Source organism: Neltuma alba, unplaced genomic scaffold (assembly GCF_004799145.2).
Source record: "Neltuma alba isolate B1F8T4 unplaced genomic scaffold, ASM479914v2 tig00010991_pilon, whole genome shotgun sequence".
NCBI lineage: Eukaryota > Viridiplantae > Streptophyta > Magnoliopsida > Fabales > Fabaceae > Neltuma > Neltuma alba.
Window position 1 is genome coordinate 28,423 of NW_021635749.1, and position 20,402 is coordinate 48,824.

At 38.1% G+C, this 20,402-nt stretch overlaps 1 protein-coding gene across 1 annotated transcript; it reads left to right on the top strand.

The window, feature by feature from the left end:
* Positions 1 to 561: 561 nt before the first annotated feature.
* LOC114760553 (uncharacterized) lies at positions 562 to 1,077 on the top strand. Its single transcript, XM_028949816.1, has one exon. The coding sequence runs from the start codon at positions 562 to 564 to the stop codon at positions 1,075 to 1,077; it is 516 nt and encodes a 171-aa protein (XP_028805649.1).
* The last annotated feature ends 19,325 nt before the right edge of the window (positions 1,078 to 20,402 follow it).

Sequence of the window (20,402 nt, forward strand, 5' to 3'; positions counted from 1 at the left end):
ATGTTTTGGATGATTATACCTGAAACCTATCTATGTACAAATATGAAGCATAGCTTAGTATAAAATATTTTGATAACCAAGTAATAATCTTATTCCTCTGTTCCTCTTGTAGTAAAAAGTTAAGTAAAATGGTGAGAACCCGAAGAGAAACACAACCAAGGGAGGCAGCAAGGGAACCTCCTATTGACCTGATTCAATTGTTATGGACCGACTGGAGGAACAGCAGAAGGTGATGCAAGAAATTCAGGCAGCCCAAGCCCGCCAAAACCAGGAACGCGATGCTGCCATAACAGCCGCAGTGACAGCAGCTATAGCACAGCTGCAACAGCCCGGGCCAAGCGTGGCCAAGCACCACAGCCAGCTCAACCTCAAGAGCCGGTAGCTGAGCAGATACGACCTGCAGGGGATCCTGATTCACTAAGACAGTGGATCAAACGATTCAGTGCACAGAATCCCCCGAGTTTCACAGGGACATTGAATGTCCAAGTGGCTGAGGACTGGATTACTCGGCTAGAGAAGATTTTTAATGTGCTTGAATGTTCTTATGAGAGAAAAGCTCAGATGGCTATCTACAAACTGGAGGGTGAAGCTAATCGCTGGTGGAAGAACACCGAGATGATCCTCCAGGAGAATGCAACCCCTATTACCTGGGAAGTGTTCAAGGAACACTTTAATTTGAAATACTTCCCACAGTCAGTAAGAGACGAAAAAGAGGTGGAATTTCTGATGATTCAACAAGGTCCTCGAGAGTCCTTCGATGAGTACCTAGACAGGTACATGAGGCTCTCTCATTACTCTAACTACCTCCAACTCCGCAATGATGAGCGGTGGAAAACAGAGAAAATGGTAAGGGGACTAAGGCAGGAGCTGAGGGAGAAGGTAGCTCCACGACAACTTGAAAAGTTCAACCAGGCAGTGGAAGCCTGCCGGATTACTGAAAGTAGCCTGAACCACCAGGCGCTAGTCAGGGCTGCTCCTAGACCAGAAGGACCAGCAACAAGGAGCGGACCAGAGGGGACTTCTTTTGGAGGAAATAGGAAAAGGCGAAAGCCTATCTTTTCCAAGAAGTCTAAATGAGGAGGAGGAGTAAGGTAAGGAGGAAGCAGCACTACACGTCAGACCAAGGAATGTAGCACTTGTGGTAAAAACCACGGAGATCGACCCTGTTTGATGGGTCAAAATGTGTGCTTCCGATGTGGCAAGCCAGGACACTATATAAGGGAGTGCCCCCTTAATGTGGATGGCTCGAGGCCCCAAGCTCAAGGGAGGGTCTTTGCCCTCACAAAGGAAGAGGCTGATAAGTCACCTGAGATGATACAAGGTATGATTCAAGTTAATAATTACCTTGTGCATGCTATCTTTGACTCGGGTGCTAGCCACTCCTTTGTTTCATATGAATGCGTGAAGCGCATAGGCCTTGCTGTTAACACATTATTATATGATCTATGTGTGGCTACTCCTACGGGCACCAAAGTTTATACGTCTGATGTTTGCCTAAATTGTATTGTCCGGTATGGCCACTGTTGCACTACACTTGACCTAATATGTATGCCTTTTCATGAGATTGATGTGATACTTGGTCTGAATTGGCTGTCTACCCATAATATACTCCTTCACTGTAAGAATAAGACTTTGATTTTTCCTCCCCATGAGCTAACCCCTCATACCGAGGTGAAACTGAACTTGATTACGGGAGCCCAAGCTGGAGATTGCCTAAGACATGGCTGTCAGGGGTACGTGGTATTCTTCTCTGTACATATAGAAGTGGAAGAAGGCATATCAGAGATACTCGTGGTATGCGATTTTTTGGAAGTCTTTCCGACAGAAATTAGCGGGTTACCTCCGGAGCGAGAGGTAGAGTTTGCAATTGACCTAGTACCTGGGGCAGGGCCAATTTCCAAAGCCCCATATCGTATGGCTCCAAATGAAATGGCAGAGTTAAAGAAGCAATTAGAGGAACTATTAGAAAAGAATTTTATCCGGCCCAGTGTGTCACCATGGGGAGCACCCGTCTTATTCGTTCGTAAGAAGGACGGTAGCCTAAGGTTATGCATTGATTACCGGGAGCTCAACAAAGTGACGATTAAAAACAAGTACCCACTACCTAGAATAGACGATTTGCTAGACCAATTAGCTGGTGCCACAGTGTTCTCCAAGATTGACTTGAGATCAGGTTACCACCAACTGAGGATTAAAGCAGAGGACATTCCGAAGACCGCTTTTCAAACACGGTATGGGCACTACGAGTTCTTGGTAATGCCCTTTGGACTAACGAATGCCCTGCGATTTTCATGAATTACATGAACAGGATCTTTCAGCCATATTTAGATCAGTTTGTGGTGGTTTTCATTGATGATATCTTAGTATATTCCAAGTCACCAGCGGAGCACGAACAGCATTTACGGATTGTTCTAAGTATTTTAAAGGAGAAACGGCTATATGCCAAACTCAGCAAGTGCGAGTTTTTGCTGAATGAAGTAAAGTTCTTGGGTCATGTGATTACCCAAGATGGAGTAGCAGTAGATCCCAGTAAGGTGGAAGCAGTTTTGAGTTGGGAGCAACCAAAAACAGTAACAGAAATACGAAGCTTTCTGGGATTGGCAGGTTACTATAGAAGATTTATTAAAGATTTTTCGAGAATTGCACAGCCCCTAACTAAACTTACACGTAAGAACTAGCAATTCGTGTGGGATGATAAATGTGAGGCTAGCTTCCAAGAGCTGAAACGGAGGTTGACCTTGACCCCTGTGCTAATAATTCCCGATCCAACCCTACCGTATGTTGTATATACTGATGCTAGCAAGCAAGGATTGGGGTGTGTATTAATGCAACAAGGACGAGTAGTCGCCTATGCCTCACGACAGTTAAAGTCTCATGAAGAGAATTATCCTACTCACGACTTAGAATTAGCTGCAATAGTTTATGCCTTAAAAATCTGGAGGCATTATCTATATGGGGCAACCCTTGAACTATATTGTGACCACAAAAGTCTTAAGTACCTGCAAGATCAAAAAGAAGTAAACATGAGACAACGGCGATGGATGGAGTTGCTCAAGGATTATGACTACCAGATAAAATACCATCCGGGCAAGGCTAATGTGGTAGCTGACGCCTTAAGCCGAAAGGTAGTACAAGTAGCATTCCTAATGATTCAGGAATGGAAACTCATCGAAGATGTGAGAGATTGGGAACCTTTGTCCCATATGAAACTAATGACTTAGAAAGTAGAGGTGATGAGAGCAGGAGCCCAGCTGATAGAACAAATCAAAGAGGCCTAGAAAAATGATCCGGTAGCTGATACACTTCGGATTAAGCTAACAAAAGCTGAGGATGATCCGATCAAGGCGTCACCAGATGGAATATTGAAGTATAAGGAACGGGTATATGTTCTGGAGTCCATCAGGCAACAACTATTGGAGGAAGCACATAAGAGCAAATATACGATACATCCGGGAATGACGAAGATGTACCAAGACCTCCGACGTATATTTTGGTGGCCTGGCATGAAGAAGGACATAACAAAGTATGTATCTAAATGCCTCACTTGCCAGAAGGTCAAAACGGAGCATCAGAGACCATCAGGGCTTTTACATCCTCTAAATATTCCAGAATGGAAATGGGATAGTATCTCGATGGATTTTATCATGGGGTTACCCCATACCTCATCTGGATATGACGCGATATGGGTGATTATTGATCGATTAACGAAGTCTGCCCATTTTCTGGCAATGAAGAAAGACTACCAACCAGAAAAACTTGCCAAGTTATATATAAAAGAAATTGTGAGATTACATGGAGTGCCAGAGTCGATTGTATTTGACCAAGATCCTCAGTTTCTATCCCGATTCTGGAAGGCACTGCAGCAAGCAATGAGCACCAAGCTGAGTTTCAGTATAGCGTATCACCCACAGACAAACGGTCAAACAGAGCGAACCATACAGACACCGGAAGATATGTTGAGAGCCTGTGTATTGGATTTCAAAGGTAACCGGGATGACTATCTGCCATTAGTAGAATTTGCTTATAATAACAGTTATCACTCCAGTATACAAATGGCTCTGTATGAAGCTTTGTATGGTCGCAAGTGTAGATCCCCACTGTGTTGGACAGAATTAGGGGAGCAAAAGCTATATGGGCCAGACCTAGACGAGCAAACAACTGAAAGGATAAGGTCGATTAGACAGAAACTGCTCACGGCCCAAAGCAGACAAAAAAGTTATGCGGACGTTCGGCAAAAGCCTTTGACCATCGATATAGGAGACCATGTGTTCTTGAAAGTGTCTCCGACAACGGGAGTAGGAAGGTCTTTGAAATTGAAGAAATTGTCACCAAAATACATCGGACCTTTCCAGATTCTATCGAAAGTAGGACCGGTGGCATATAAATTAGCCCTACCCCCAAGTCTTAGTCAGATACATGATGTCTTCCATGTATCCCAGTTAAAGAATTATCAGCCAGATCCCTCTCATGTTTTAGAATATGAAGATATCACACTGCGAGATGACCTAACTTGGGAGATCAAACCAGTAAAGATCTTTGATCGTCAAGTAAAACAGCTGCGGTGAAAATCTATCCCAATGGTTAAAGTCATCTGGGAGAATCTGGCACAAGAAGAAGCAACATGGGAGAGGGAAGACGACATGAAAGATAATTATCCCGAGCTCTTGAAATAAGGTACATTTTAAATTTCGAGGACGAAATTTATTTTAAGGGGAAGGGAAATGTAACATCCCAAAATTTAGAACCCTAATAATGAGAGTGTGCAAAATGAGATATGATTGATAAGCATAAGGTATGAGTAAAACATGAAAACCCAAAATGGGACGAAACCGACTTTATCGGGTCCCTAGGGGCAAAACGGTAATTTTAGAAAAAGTTTCCAAAAATTACTTAAAAATAGAAAAAATGGAAATAGAGGTTTTTGAGTCACACATGATGTTTTGGGAGTGAGAATAGCCCAAAATAAATTTTGGTGAAAATTCCCAAAAAATTAATTATTTTTGGGAAAATAGGGAAAAATAAAGGGAAATTAAAGTAATAAAATTATTTTAATTACCTAAGGACTCCAAAAATCCAAGGAAAAATATGGATACACTCCCTAGGAATATATATGAATTTATAAAATTGTTTCCAAGCATTGAAAATACAGGAAATACTTTATGGGGAATTTATTTCCAATTCCTATCGGTAAGGACCCGATTTCGGAGAAAATGTGAAATAAATATCTAGAGGTCTTGAAAAATTCCCAAAACTTCCAGATCACACTCTTGGAATAAATAGGAATTATCATGAAAAGAAATGGAATTTTTGAAGCCCCTAGCTATTTTTCCTAGTAGAGGGCAAGAAATCGGGTATTGTGACCGAATGAATTTTTAAATTACCCTAACTAATTCCATTGCTTCCTAACCAGTTTTTACCATTTAGTTAGCATCCAACAAGGCCCAAATTCGTGCTCACCATGATCAGAACAGCTGGCTTGTGTGCTGGGCAAATTTTCAACCATTGGATCAACTCTCTTGGAAAGTGAGTCAAAGCATGTGTGGCTAGGATTTGTTCTTCATTTTGGCCGACCTTTGCACTTATTTTGGGGCAGAAATAGCTGCCCAAGGGCAGGTTTTTGGGCAGCAAATGAGCTCTATAAATACCCCCACAAGGCACTCAAAATTCGGACAAAATTGGGACAATAGAGGGGAGGTTCTGCACAATTTTCTTCTTGGCTTCCAAACACTCCTCAAATCACCTCCAATCCAAGGTTAATCATCAAGCTTTAATCCAAGACTCCTTGAGGTATGTTTAGGCTTTAATTTGATGCTTTTTCCATGGTCAAACCGTGACTTAATTTGAGGGGGAAGTGCTGTTTCATTTCTGTTGTGCTGGAAGTGCTAGGAAAGGATAGGAAATTGAGTATGAGTTGTGTTGTTGATGTTTGGTGCGGTTTTGAATGGGTTATGGAAGAAATTACCCTATGAACTATGACTTTTCAGTTCAGCCAACTCAAGAACTCAAGGGTAGGAATTGTTTCAATAAGTTTTAATGGTCCCAATGGATTTAAAATGTGATGGTATGTAGGATTATGCTAAGGAAGTGTGTTCAAATTCATTGGAATCAAATATGAAAATTTATGAACCTAAGAGGAAGTGTTCAGCCATCTTGAATATATGGAATTATGATTGGATTTTGATGGTTTTGATGCTTCCATTGAACTCCTTTGGCGTTTTTGTGTAGGGTTATATGGAGGAATTGAATTTGGAAGCATTAAAAATCAAAGTTGGAAATTTTGACATTTTTCCTTGGAAAATTCGTTTCTGTTTTGACCAGAACTTAAGGAAGGGATTTGATTTTGTAAAATTTGATTTGATATTTGAATTCTACATGAAAAACCATGTAGGAATGGCCAAGGAGGTTTCTTGAATCAAAAGGAAAACAATTAGGCCAAAAATCCCAAGAAAGAAGGGTTTAATGTTTAAGTAATAGGGAATGTGTTTGAATAATTGTGGAATGATTGGCATTGGTGTTGGTTTGATAGGTACCTTGCCAAATCCTCAAGAAAACATCTTGAACTTAAAGGAAATCAAGGACCAAGTACCAAAAGGTAGCATTGAATTACACTTTGATTGTTTTCTTGCTTACATTGATGTGTTAATGTGAATGTGTGCAATGTATGCCGTGATGTGACTAAGTTTATTGCAAATGTTGATTGCAATGTTTGAATTATGTTGCCTTGGCATTATGTCCATTGAATATGTGTATGATAGCTTACTTTCCATGGCATAAAAGCATGAACATATGAACTAGATATCTGCACAAAAGCATTGCATGTAGTGTTTGCAGGAATGCATGATAATTGTGATTCTGTGCTACTGGGATTTCTTTGAAATCTCACTCTTATGTTTAACACCACTTAGGAGGGAGTTCAAGCAAGGGAAAAGGCAAAGAAATTGTCCCAGAGACCTAATGAACAATTAATGTACCCTAGTGTAAATTTTTGGAACTTGTTATGTAATATTATGACTTTGGAAATGTTTGTTGGATAATAGCTCCTAAGGGGAGCCAAGCATGTATGTCTATGTTTAAACATGTGAAAGCCTAGTAGAATGTATGTTCAAGCTTGTATTAAGCCTCAAATAATTAAGGATGGGTAAAAGGTTATGAAAGAGTCATTACAAAGGTAATTAGGGGATAACATTTGACTAAAAAGGACCAAACTTGGTGCATATGAAATAAATAGCAAATGTTCGAATATGGATTTGAAATTTGGCAGACTAATAGATCATATTTTTTAGCTTTAAATCAAGTGGTAGATAATTAAATTTGGAATTTTGTAGAAAGAGTTATGCCCTTTCGAAGTTGGATAAAAATACTGGGAATTTCAAAATTTTCCAAATGAACAGTACATAATTGTGTGGAAACTTGCATTGATCTGTGAGAAATTGATACCTGTGAATATTTTTCCTATGTAGAGCATTTCATAAGCTTCGTGTGAGACTTGGAACCACTCTGTTCTGATTTTTTTACATTTAGTTATGATTTTTCAAAGTTGACCTGATTTTTAAGGGTTACATGAATAGTAACCGAAATCAAAATTTTAAATCTTGGTTTTTACCTACTTTGAGCATCGTGTAATGATTCCAAATAGTTCTAAAAGACGTATAATGGGGTTTAAAATAAAGGTGTGACACTTGGCAATTCATTTATGATGGTGGTTGGGATATTTTGTTGCATTAATTGAGCTCTTCCTCCCCCTAAAATCTGATTAGTGTTTCGGCCAAGGCAAGAAGGGAGGAAAAAAGAGAGAGCTTGACATAGAAATCAAGAGAAAGGGAGCAACTTTGATCAGCCAACTAAGATCCAAGGTTAGTTTTTGATTCTAAGATGTTCCTTGCCTTGTTTGCTTGAGTTGTATGGTTAGAATTTCTGGTTCTCCCCTTTTTCTTGAGCTAGCCGAAATGTTTATTAAGTAGGGAAGGGAGTTTCTGTCACATCTAGTAATATGATATTTAGGAATAAGGATATTCTGAAATAATTAAGGATAAAAAATGACAAGAAGAAATAGAAGAATTTTGGTGGAAAATAATTATTAAAATTTTCCAAGCCAATTATGAAAAGTTTAACTAACTAAGGAAAATTGGTTAAGAATAATTATGAAAAATATTCCCAAGCCTCAGGAAATTAAGAAAAAAATAAGGACAAATATTCCTTGAGAATTATATGGGATTATAAAATTGATTTTATGACCAAATTGCTCGTAAAGAAATTACAAAGCAATTTAAGGGCGATTTAAGCTAGTTTAAGGCCTTTTATTTGGAAAATTCCAAATAAATATTTGGAAGGAGAATAAAATCCCAAGAAAATTCCTATGATATCCCAAGGAATTATAAGAGATTATAGAATTAAAAGAAGACCCTCAAGTATCCAAGATTTTTCCTAATTCCTCTGAAAAATAGAAAAATCACTAAAGAGAAGGAAATTAGTTTTCTTTTTATTTAATTATTGGGAAATTAAATTTGAGACAAAGAGGGCAATTCGGGAAGATAAAAATGAGAAGAATAATTTATGGATCTAACAAAAAATAATTACAGAGGCCAGAGCACTGTAATTATAGAAAAGAAGTTAAATCCGGAGTAAAAGTGCACCGGTAAAGTTAAAACTAGAGTCTTGCACTTTACTTGGCCCACAAGTTGCCACTTGTCAAGCCTTTAATGGATGGTAATTAAAGCTTTCCAAGTGTCAAGCCTCAAGTGGAGGAGAGTTTGACTTTTGGAAATTAATTACAATTGGAATTAAGTGATTAAGAGGGAAATTTCAAGAAAGAGTAGGCTTTTGACACTTGGCCTCTCATTAATGCTAGTAGGTGAGATATTTTGTGCACATTAAATGAGTAATCCTCCCCCTAAATCATATGCTAATTTCGTCCATGAGCAAACTAAGAGGGAAAAGAGAGAGTTCAAGGAGAAATCAAGAGAAAGGCACCAACTTTGATCTTCCAACTAAGATGCAAGCTTGGTAAGTTGTTTTAAGATGATTCCTTACTTGTTGACTTGATTGTATGGTTGGAAAAATCACTTCTTGTGCCTTCTTGTTGATGGCTGAAATGGGTATAGTGTAGGGAAGGAGGTTTTGATGTTAAACACAGTTAGGATACTATGAATCAAGGTGGTTACAAGTGGTTGTAGGTTGTTTTTGAAGTGCTTTCTTTGATATCTCTCTTAAAGTTCATTTCGGCCAAAGCAAGATCTGGACCCTAGGATGTATTTTTCAAAGTTTTGAGGCTTTCATTATGTTCAAAATGGGAAATAGTGTAGGATAAACCTAAAGAACAAGTGTTGGAAGCCATAAAATCAAAGTTGCAATTTTGGGATTTTCAACCCTAATGGTTCAGCCAAGCTGAAACTGGAAGAGGAAGTTTTATTTTATTAAATCCAAGTAGATATTTGGAATCTGCATGAAAAATTATGTAGGAATGAGTCAAGAGTGAATTTTCAGGGTTAAAGGAAATAAACTCTAAAATTTAAAGAACAAAGGTAGAAGATTTAAGGGACAAAGGTTGTCCTTGAGTTATGTTATTGATTCTTATGAGGAATGGTTGATGATTCTTCCCGCCCTTTTTGGGATTGCCATGTTAGGATTTGGCATTTGTGGAAGCAAGAAAGGAGAAGAAGAAAATCAATGAGCATTGGATTAAGGTAGTAAGATTTCATTGACCTTAATGTTGATTGTTGCATTGATTGCTATGCAATTTCATGTGCTATTATGTGGTTGAGCTAAATGATGACGACGATGATGATGATTGTGTAGCTATACTCCTTGCTTTATGTGCCTTGGCTATTGCATGTTAGAGTGTTACATGTATGAGGTAAAGTAGTTCTCTATTAATAGCAAAAGGTTGGAATGCTTGTAATTGATGCATGTTAATGTTTTGGTTGATTGATCTTGCTACTGGGATTTCTTAAAATCTCATCCCCCAAATATAATCTAACATTTTAGGGCCTAAAAATCCCAAGAGCAAGCTGCAGATTGGAGGCTAAATTATGGTGTCACACCATAAAAATTCGTGGACTTTTGGTTATGTATAAATATCAATGGTTGGTGCTATAATCCCTAAGCAGGACGTCAGTTTAGAGCCACGTTTTATTAAGTTACTGAATGAATTCCTGCACGAAATTTAGCATGCTTATAGTTGATATTGTGAGCTTCAAATTTATAGGCAGCACATTAAAAATGGCTAACTACATGATTTTTAATGATTTTTCAAAATTAAGGTTCAAAATCTGGAAAAAGGACTTTTGCCAAATGGACAGAGGTGAATTTCACAAAAGCCTGATTTTTTTCCAATAGAATTATTTCATAATATTATTTTTCCTTGAAAGATCATTCAAATATCTTTTTATGGAATTTTAAACCACTCCATTTCGATTTTTCTACATTAAATTATGAATTGTTTAACTTGGACCAGAAAACTGGATTTTTACCCGATGAACAGTAAAATTATGAAAATCAGCATTTTTCATAAACTTTTAAGTCCAAGACCATCCAATGTGGTCTAAAATGGTTTTGATTAAACCCTAAGTGGATCCGATAGTAAGGTGTGACATTTTTGGTATCAAAATGGAGGTTCTGGCATAGGATAGAATGCTCTGCTTAGTTAATATGTCAGTTAAAAGGAAAATTGACATATTGTTGCAGGAGTTGTGATGGAAAACATAATGGATTGGGATGCTAGATCGGAGAAGTCAGTTAATGATGGGGATACTAACATAATTGATCTCACAACAGAGGATCCGATGGGATGGACTATGGGGACTGCTAGCCCAGGATACCCAACAAAGGAGTCTAACAATTATCCAGAGCATGGGACTAACCTTTTAGGGGTTACTATTGAGGATTTAATGAACCTTCCTAGACCCAATAACTCGGTGGATCCCACAGTTGATATGTATTAGGAACCAGTGGACCCTAGTTGTGACAATCAGTCTCGTAGACAGCTTGTTACCCCAGGTGCACACCCCAGCAACATCCCTGGATCTAGTACCAGGCCAGGGATACCCCCGACACCCACAGGACCTATCCATGTTCCAACTGAGCCTAAGATCCGTAGTCAGGATCAGTTGAGAGAGAAGTTAGAATTCTTGGGTCGACATATCAGGAAAGATGAGGATGAGTAAGACCCGAACATCTACCTAGAATACCTCTAGCGAGTAAAGGTGTTATATCAGACTCAAGGATTGGGTAACCCTTATCTAGACACCAAGGACTGGATCTTTATGATGACGGACATGCTTCCATATTTACCCTTCTGGGTATATGAGGTCTGTCACATGAATTAGATAGTGGATTTATGTGTTGAGGATTACATCCAACACCTTTAAAACTTTGTTAAGATTCACTATTTTTAGATAGTCAGATCCTCATAAAATTGATGTAGGACTTTGTTTTGGTATAGCTAACCTGAGTAGGTTAGCCTGGTATGTTTGATGGCTATGTATGTTAAACTATATTGCTGTAACTGATGACTGATGCTTGAATGATAAATTATGAATGCATATGTTGCTAAATGAAATCCAAGCATGATGTTTATTTCTTGCTTCTCGAATATGCTATCCATTTAGTTAGCGTATTAGTTAGAACTGATCAAACGCTTTGCCAGAGAGACCCTCAGGACACGATGTAAAGATCCCTCCCGATCTGCTACGATTAATTTTAGATCGCTTAGAATAGCAATAAAAGGCTATTGGAGGGTTGAGGACGGCACAAGCTAGCCAGGAATAAGAAAGAGATGCTGTCATAGTAGTAGTGGTAGCAGTGGCAGTGGCTAACCTCGATAGGAGGCAGCCAGAGGAAGAAACCTCAACAGCGCAAGCAACAGAACAATTACCTAGACCGGCAATGCCAACAGTAGACCCTGACAGCATCCAGTAGTAGATGACTTGCTTTTGCAAGCACAATCTGCCATCTTTCGATGGAGTGATTGACGTCCAAGTAGTAGAGAATTGGATTTATTGCTTGGAAAAGATTTTCAAAGTTCTGGACTGTTTGACTAAGCGGAAAGCCCAAATGGCTATTTACCAGCTAGAAAAGGACACTGATCATTAGTAGGAAGAATATCAAGATTCTTCTGGATACTCAGAACATAAGAGTAACATGGGAAGTGTTCCTAGAGCAGTTTTACAAAAAGTATTTCTGAGGTCAGTCAGGGATGAAAAGAAAAGCAGAATTCCTAACCCTGAAGTAGAAGGATAACGAGCCATTTGATGAGTACTTAGCTAAATTTAGACATTCTTCTCACTACTTCAGTTACCAGCATGATCGAGATGATGAAAGGTAGATGACCAAAAAGACGGTCAAAGGACTAAAGCAGTCCTTAAGGGAGATGATTGCTCCCCGACAGTTCGAGTACTTTCACAAGGCAATTGATGTAACACCTCATGTTTAAATCAATTAACTTTCCTTGCGGAAGCATTTGGAATCACTTTTGAAGGCTACAATTGATGAAAAATCAAGTTTGAAAATTTTCATTTACGGGTTACTATTCATTGTCACCTTAAAATGTGACAAACTTCAAAATTCATAACTAATTGTAGAAAAATTGAAATTGAGTGATTCCAAGTTCTACAGAAAGCTCTTTGGATAAAATTTTGAGGAAAAATAGTTTCTGAACTGATTGCCTTGAAATTCGAGCACAATTTCCTTTGAAAAAGTTACTGTTCATTTGGTCAGTTTCGGGTTTTACTGTATTTTTGCCTAATTTTGGAAACGCATAAATTTCTGCTCGGTTATCAGAATGGGGCAAACTACCCCTCATTTTAAAGAGAAACATCAGATCTCTTTGCTTGCCAAATCTTATGACCTAACTCACTCGTTTGATAGGTCAAAATGGAGCTACAAACTCACTGCTCCAGGACTTACGTTTTATCCCTTAACATCTCTTTAATTCTTTTTATTTCTTTGGCATACATAACATGGCCTTACTCTTTCCCGTTCATGCTCATACACTTTCATTCATACCATAAATATTATAATTAAATACATGGCATCATTGGCATCCATAACATAGTTCACAAAATAGTAGAATTATACATTTATCAACAGTCTCATCCATTAACAAGAATAATTCTCCGCTTACTTCTCCTTGCTTCTCATGCCATTATTGCCCATCATTGATTGACCTAAATGGTTGGTTAGGGAGGGGTGAGATTCGGGGAATCTCAGTAGCAAACACTACCCATAAGCATGCAAGACATAATGCACATGCATGACATGTTATAACATTAACACATGAATGCCATGGAAAGTAAGCTAAAGCATTTCATGCTTCCATAACATATTGCCAAGGCAAAACATAACATAAACTTGCAAAGATAACTTTGCAAACATTTCATCATAGCTTAGTCACATCATGGCAACACAATCACATCATGCAAGCATACATATCAAGCACACAGTATAGGTAAGTTCACTACCTTGTAACATGGCTTTCCCCTTGCTTTTCCTTTGATTCCCTTGTCTTTCCAACCATGTGGACATTCGTCAACATCACCAAACATCTTCTTGGATGTTCCAAAGGTCCTAAACATAGTCACATTGATCATACAATCCATTAGGACCACTAGATTACATAAAGTTCAAGACTAGCTTTCTTGAACCTCAACCCTTTCTCTTAGTCTTAGGGTTTTCTTTCCAACTTTTCTAACATAAATCTTCTCATTTCCCATCCTTAAGATCCATTTCTTGTCAATTAGGACCACTTTAGATGGCCTTAGATTCAAGAATACCAAATCTGGAAATTTTGCTTCGCGGGTACTGTTCACGCAGAATTTCCAGAATTTTTGCTCAACTTTGAAAATTCATAATTAAATCTAGAAAAATCCAAATTGAGTGCTTCCAAGTCTCACTGGAAGATCCTTAAGTTAAATTTAAGGGTAAAATAGTTTTAGGAACCAATTCTACGCCGAACAGTACCAGAACTGTACGGAACTCGAAACTCTTCCAAAAGTTCAACACTGTTTCCAGATTTCAAACCCTAATTTTGAAAAATCACCATAAATCGTACACATATCCAAATGAAGTGTTCTACCTATGAATTTAAATCTCACAGAGTGTACTTTAAGCATGCAAAATTTCAGAATCAGATACCCACAGTAACTAATCCGAAACAGGCAAAAAATCAGGTGCTATAACCATCACATACCTTGTTTTAGAGTTTGATCTGGCTTGGAACCACTTGGCCTTTCTTTCTCCCTCTTCTTTCTCTCTCTAGAAACCATTTTGCAAGAGCTTCCCCATGGATTCCTTATGCTTGGACAAAATGGTAGGGAGGGGAGGGGGTATTTATAGAAAAGCAGACTGAATCTGGACCGTTGATCTTAAAAATACGTGGCTCGATCTGGATCGTCCATTTTCTCTTTTGATCTTACGGTGACAAGTGTCCTATGACATCATGCTTACCTCATCATGATGACATCATGCTTACATCATCAAGCCACATGTCTTTAATTCAACCGCACATGTGTCTTGCATCCGACCGTACATGTGCCTCCCATCTAGCCGTACACGTAATATTTTCTTTTTCTTATCTAACTGTACACTTGTCACTTTCATGTCCTTTCATCATTTCTGGCATTAAAATAGGGAGAAAATAAATGAAAATTCGTGCAAAAATATTTTCTTAATTATTTCTCCACCTATCAAGCCAATCTTGTACCGTAACGGATATTTTTCGGGTCCTGACTTACCCTGTACCGTTGGGACAACTTCTTCTTAAAATTCTGGCCAATAAAAGATACATATATGGTGCCATCTCAGAGGAGCATAGATGAAAATAATTAGCTCTACTACAGGCTACTTAACCTTACTGAGTCATGCAGTAGAGATTTCACTATAACGGGTAGACAAAAGACTGTCTAAAATATTCCCATACTGCGTTCTGATTTTTATGCTGTCCATAAATATCTTCTGGTGACTCAGCATGATGACTCGTAGGTGTCATGATTACGCTTGATGACTCAGCATGCTAACTCAGCATCGTCATGATGGCTCTTAGATATTTTCTTTGGTTTTGTCTCCTATTTAGGGGACAAAATTATTTAATATTTGACTGGAGCATTTTATTCAATCCAGAGCTCCAAAAATTCATCCAAAAATATCATAAAATTCCTCATATTCTACAAAAAATCTGTGAATTTTCTCAGGTCATAACTCAACCTGTAGCCCCACTTAAAAATCATTCTTTAAAATGTCTTTTTTCGGCACAACTGGCTTTTAAGTATTCTTAAAGCCATTTTGCTGGTCTTCTGGAGATGAGACTAATTTTATAATTTTCTATAGTTTCTTAGATCATACATCCCCATTTTATCATAATTTTCTGAGGTTTCCTTATGACTCAAACAATTAAATCTACCTCTACATCTCAAATTGAGCCATAAACTTATAAATTCCTTTTAAGTTACCTCAGGGGTATTTTCGTCATCTCTCTTCACAAAAGAGTCTTAGAATATTATTTTCCATTTTCTGGATTTTCTTAGAATTTTCTAAGTACTTTCCATTTTTACCCCTGATGGCCGTAACTCTCTGAATTTACGGTTTTACCCCTGTTTAGGCTCAACCTCATAAAACCATCTCTTTGAGGCTTCTAACTTAACCTTTGGTCTGTATCTAGCCTCTTTTCTCTTTATGGGCCTTTGAGACTTTACCGGAGCCTCTAACCTTGATTACACTTTAGCCCTTTAAAAACTTTCACTTTGCAGTTTAGTCCCTAAAACTGCTTTAACTTCCTTTCTCATCTTTAAGACCTCTACTAAAAAGGGGTCTAGTAGCCTATCTCATTCATGCTATTTCTGATACTTCTAGGCCTAAAAATCGGGATGTTACAATTCTCCCCCTCTTAAAAGAATTTCGTCCTCGAAATTCCGAGTCAACCTCTATTCTTACCCTTAATGAGAGGTTAACTAAGGAGAATATCCCCACTTATACTTAATTTAACCTCTTCAACTTTCCATTATACTCATTTCCAGGTTTCAACCCTGGACTTCATACTTACATAACTTGTCGTTCTATACTTTTCTGTTATTTACATGAGCATGGCCTTTGCTTTTAAGCATTTTGTCACCACTGCTCATCTTCTTCCTCTCCTTTAGGCTCATTCTTTCATAATAATACCATGACAGTGTGCCTGTCTTCATGGTATTTTACTACACCATGGCATTTTGGGTTCTCTTAATACAACCTTTATCTATTCTTTGCTGTATACCCTGCCATTTCTCTTTACTTTAAGGGCATATCTCCTTTCTTTCCTTCATTGACTAGAACAGAATTGAGCTCAGTCTAATCAACAATAAAGGTGTCTAGAACAAGTCAAGGGTACTCTCTCTGTATTAGTCCACCGCTGAAGGAGATTTCACTATCTTAAACTCATCTCTGGTCATCATCTTCCCAAAGAGGTACTGTACTCTTACCCTTATGGCTCAGACATTTTCTTTTAGGCTTGGTCTTTCACGACCTTGGGAGCTACTGCTCTCTACCATAAGCCTCTTCAGGATCCATCATGACCCTAGAATACTATCATCAATCTGAGCCATCTTAGGATCTCTAGGAGACTCTAGACCATAGAGTTGAGTAATAAAATAAGTCACCTCCACTCAGCTAGTAACTTGACAGATTATTCCCAAGACTGATCACAGATATCAATATTGTCTTCTTAGGCCTTACTCAATCCTTTCTGTCAACTCCTTGAATTCTTAGCCTTTCCATATTTCTTTAGCCCTTAGTTTTAGCTTCCTTAGGCCACTTTCCTTTCTTTGTGCTTTTCGAATTCTTAGGCACTGGCTCATCTCTAGAGCTCATTAACTTGCCATTGTATCAATGCCAGCCTGCCTTGTCTTAGGATTCTGTAGTCCTTTCTGTCTCTTAACAATTTGGACAGCTTCGGGAGAGGACTTATATCATCACATTCTCATTATCCTTCAGTATCTCATAGTACCCTGTTAAGCTCAAAGAGCATCTGTTTTGCATATCACGCTTCTATTGTCTTAACCAGTTTCACTCTCTCTCTCTGGGGTAAGGTCCATCCTGTGCCTTGCCTCGGCTGCTTCTACTTTTCTTGTGGGAGGACAGATTGCTTTAATTGGAGCATCGTCAACTCAACCACTTACTTTGTGTTTCATTCCTTCAGAGGATAGCTTACTCTTACTAGAGCAGCGTCACTCTGATTTGGAGAACCATTCCCCAATCTTAGAGAGGTACTTCATGGTCAAGACTTCACTTATATGCAATCTCTTCTAGGGTACACTCCTCGAATACCATATCCCTATTAAAGGGAGCCTCTCCACTAGATTATTCAATCGTGTAGGCAATGGCATCTATCTATAGGAATCTCATCTCTTAGATTCCTTAATGGCCTAAGTACCATGGTTGCACACTCTCAGATGCCTTAGGGACATAAAAGAATATTGTTTAGTCCCTAACATTATCATGTATCTAAGCATCATCGAGCTCTAGGTATTACTAGGAACTTGCTTATCTCTCTTTGTTCATTAGTTCCCAATGCAACCATCCACTATCATGTTCTTATTCATTTCCTTTCATCTCTAACCTCAAGAGGGATCTTGCCTCACTTTACTCTTTCTAACTTTCTTTACCTCTTGACCAATTATTCTTATGGTCAGGTATTGATCACCATATTCTCATCACATTACACAGTGAATATTTAATCACTTTGCTGTGTGGTATCAGGTCTGGCACCTAGGTCATCATTGACCCTTCATTCATTATCATCTAATCTCTGTCCCTCTTGGTTCACTATCCCTTAGGGATTTCTACCTCTATTCAGGATTTGAACAAACCTCAAACATCTCATCCTATTACCTTGCCTCTATTGAGGTCACATCGATTACTTAAGGTACAGGTTGACATTCAGTTCCCTTACTAGGGCATTGACTTATACCTCTGACTGGCTTACTGTACCCTTAACCATTCATTTCTATGGTCATATGCTAATCATAAACTGACCATATTACACAGCAGGCATTGATCATTAAAACATCTCGGTGTATGACATTCCAGTCAGGCACCTTTAACCAATCACCCGAGGCTAGGTTGTCACCCTGCTTCCTTATTTGGGTCTAGACTCCTATTCTTTACTGGCTTACCATACTCTTAGTCATTACCCTCTGGAGACGTCTTTCAACTTTAACTCATTCCTTGGTCAAGCTCTCTCAGCTCAACCATTCCTCTCCTGAGGGGGAGTTCTTAGCAACGACTACCTATTTCTTGGGTTACTCTCTATCATTTCTTACTTCTCTTCTATGTCTATTTCTTTCAAGAAAACACCTAAGCTTTCTGTAATCCAAATGACCAAATAAATTTATTAATGAAAAGGTAAATTATTTTCCTCAAAATTCAGAGCATAAAAATTTTAAATTTTAAATTTGTTCTGGTTGCCAGAACCATTTGCTCTGATACCAAAAATGTAACACCTCATGTTTAAATCAATTAACTTTCCTTGCGGAAGCATTGGAATCACTTTTGAAGGCTACAATTGATGAAAAATCAAGTTTGAAAATTTTCATTTACGGGTTACTATTCATTGTCACCTTAAAATGTGACAAACTTCGAAAATTCATAAATAATTGTAAAAAAATTGAAATTGAGTGATTCTAAGTTCTACATAAAGCTCTTTGGATAAAATTTTAAGGAAAAATAGTTTCTGAACTGATTGCCTTGAAATTCGAGCACAATTTCCTTTGAAAAAGTTACTGTTCATTTGGTCATTTTCGGATTTTACTGTATTTTTGTCTAACTTTGGAAAGGCATAACTTTCTACTCATTATCGGAATGGGGCAAACTACCCTCATTTTAAAGAGAAACATCAGATCTCTTTGTTTGCCAAATCTTATGACCTAACTCACTCGTTTGATAGGTCAAACTGGAGCTACAAACTCATTGCTCCAGGACTTACGTTTTATCCCTTAACATCTCTTTAATTCTTTTTATTTCTTTGGCATATATAACATGGCCTTACTCTTTCCCGTTCATACTCATACACTTTCATTCATGCCATAAATATTATAATTAAATACATGGTATCATTGGCATCCATAACATAGTTCACAAAATAGTAGAATTATACATTTATCAACAGTCTCATCCATTAACAAGAATAATTCTCCGCTTACTTCTCCTTGCTTCTCATGCCATTATTGCCCATCATTGATTGACCTAAATGGTTGGTTAGGGAGGGGTGAGATTCGGGGGAATCTCAGTAGCAAACACTACCCATAAGCATGCAAGACATAATGCACATGCATGACATGTTATAACATTAACACATGAATGCCATGGAAAGTAAGCTAAAGTATTTCATGCTTCTTAACATATTGCCAAGGCAAAACATAACATAAACTTGCAAAGATAACTTTGCAAACATTTCATCATAGCTTAGTCACATCATGGCAACACAATCACATCATGCAAGCATACATATCAAGCACACAGTATAGGTAAGTTCACTACCTTGTAACATGGCTTTCCCCTTGCTTTTCCTTTGATTCCTTGTCTTTCCAACCATGTGGACATTCGGTCAACATCACCAAACATCTTCTTGGATGTTCCAAAGGTCCTAAACATAGTCACATTGATCATACAATCATTAGGACCACTAGATTACATAAAGTTCAAGACTAGCTTTCTTGAACCTCAACCCTTTCTCTTAGTCTTAGGGTTTTCTTTCCAACTTTTCTAACATAAATCTTCTCATTTTCCATCCTTAAGATCCATTTCTTGTCAATTAGGACCACTTTAGATGGCCTTAGATTCAAGAATACCAAATCTGGAAATTTTGCTTCGCGGGTACTGTTCACGCAGAATTTCCAGAATTTTTGCTCAACTTTGAAAATTCATAATTAAATCTAGAAAAATCCAAATTGAGTGCTTCTAAGTCTCACTGGAAGATCCTTAAGTTAAATTAAGGGTAAAATAGTTTCAGGAACCAATTCTATGCCGAACAGTACCGGAAACTCGAAACTCTTCCAAAAGTTCAACACTGTTTCCAGATTTCAAACCCTAATTTTGAAAAATCACCATAAATCGTACACATATCCAAATGAAGTGTTCTACCTATGGATTTAAAGCTCACAGAGTGTACTTTAAGCATGCAAAATTTCAGAATCAGATACCCACAGTAACTAATCCGAAACAGGCATAAAATCAGGTGCTATAACCATCACATACCTTGTTTAGAGTTTGATCTGGCTTGGAACCACTTGGCCTTTCTTTCTCCCTCTTCTTTCTCTCTCTAGAAACCATTTTACAAGAGCTTCCCTATGGATTCCTTATGCTTGGACGAAATGGTAGGGAGGGGAGGGGGTATTTATAGAAAAGCAGACTGATCTGGACCGTGATCTTAAAAATAC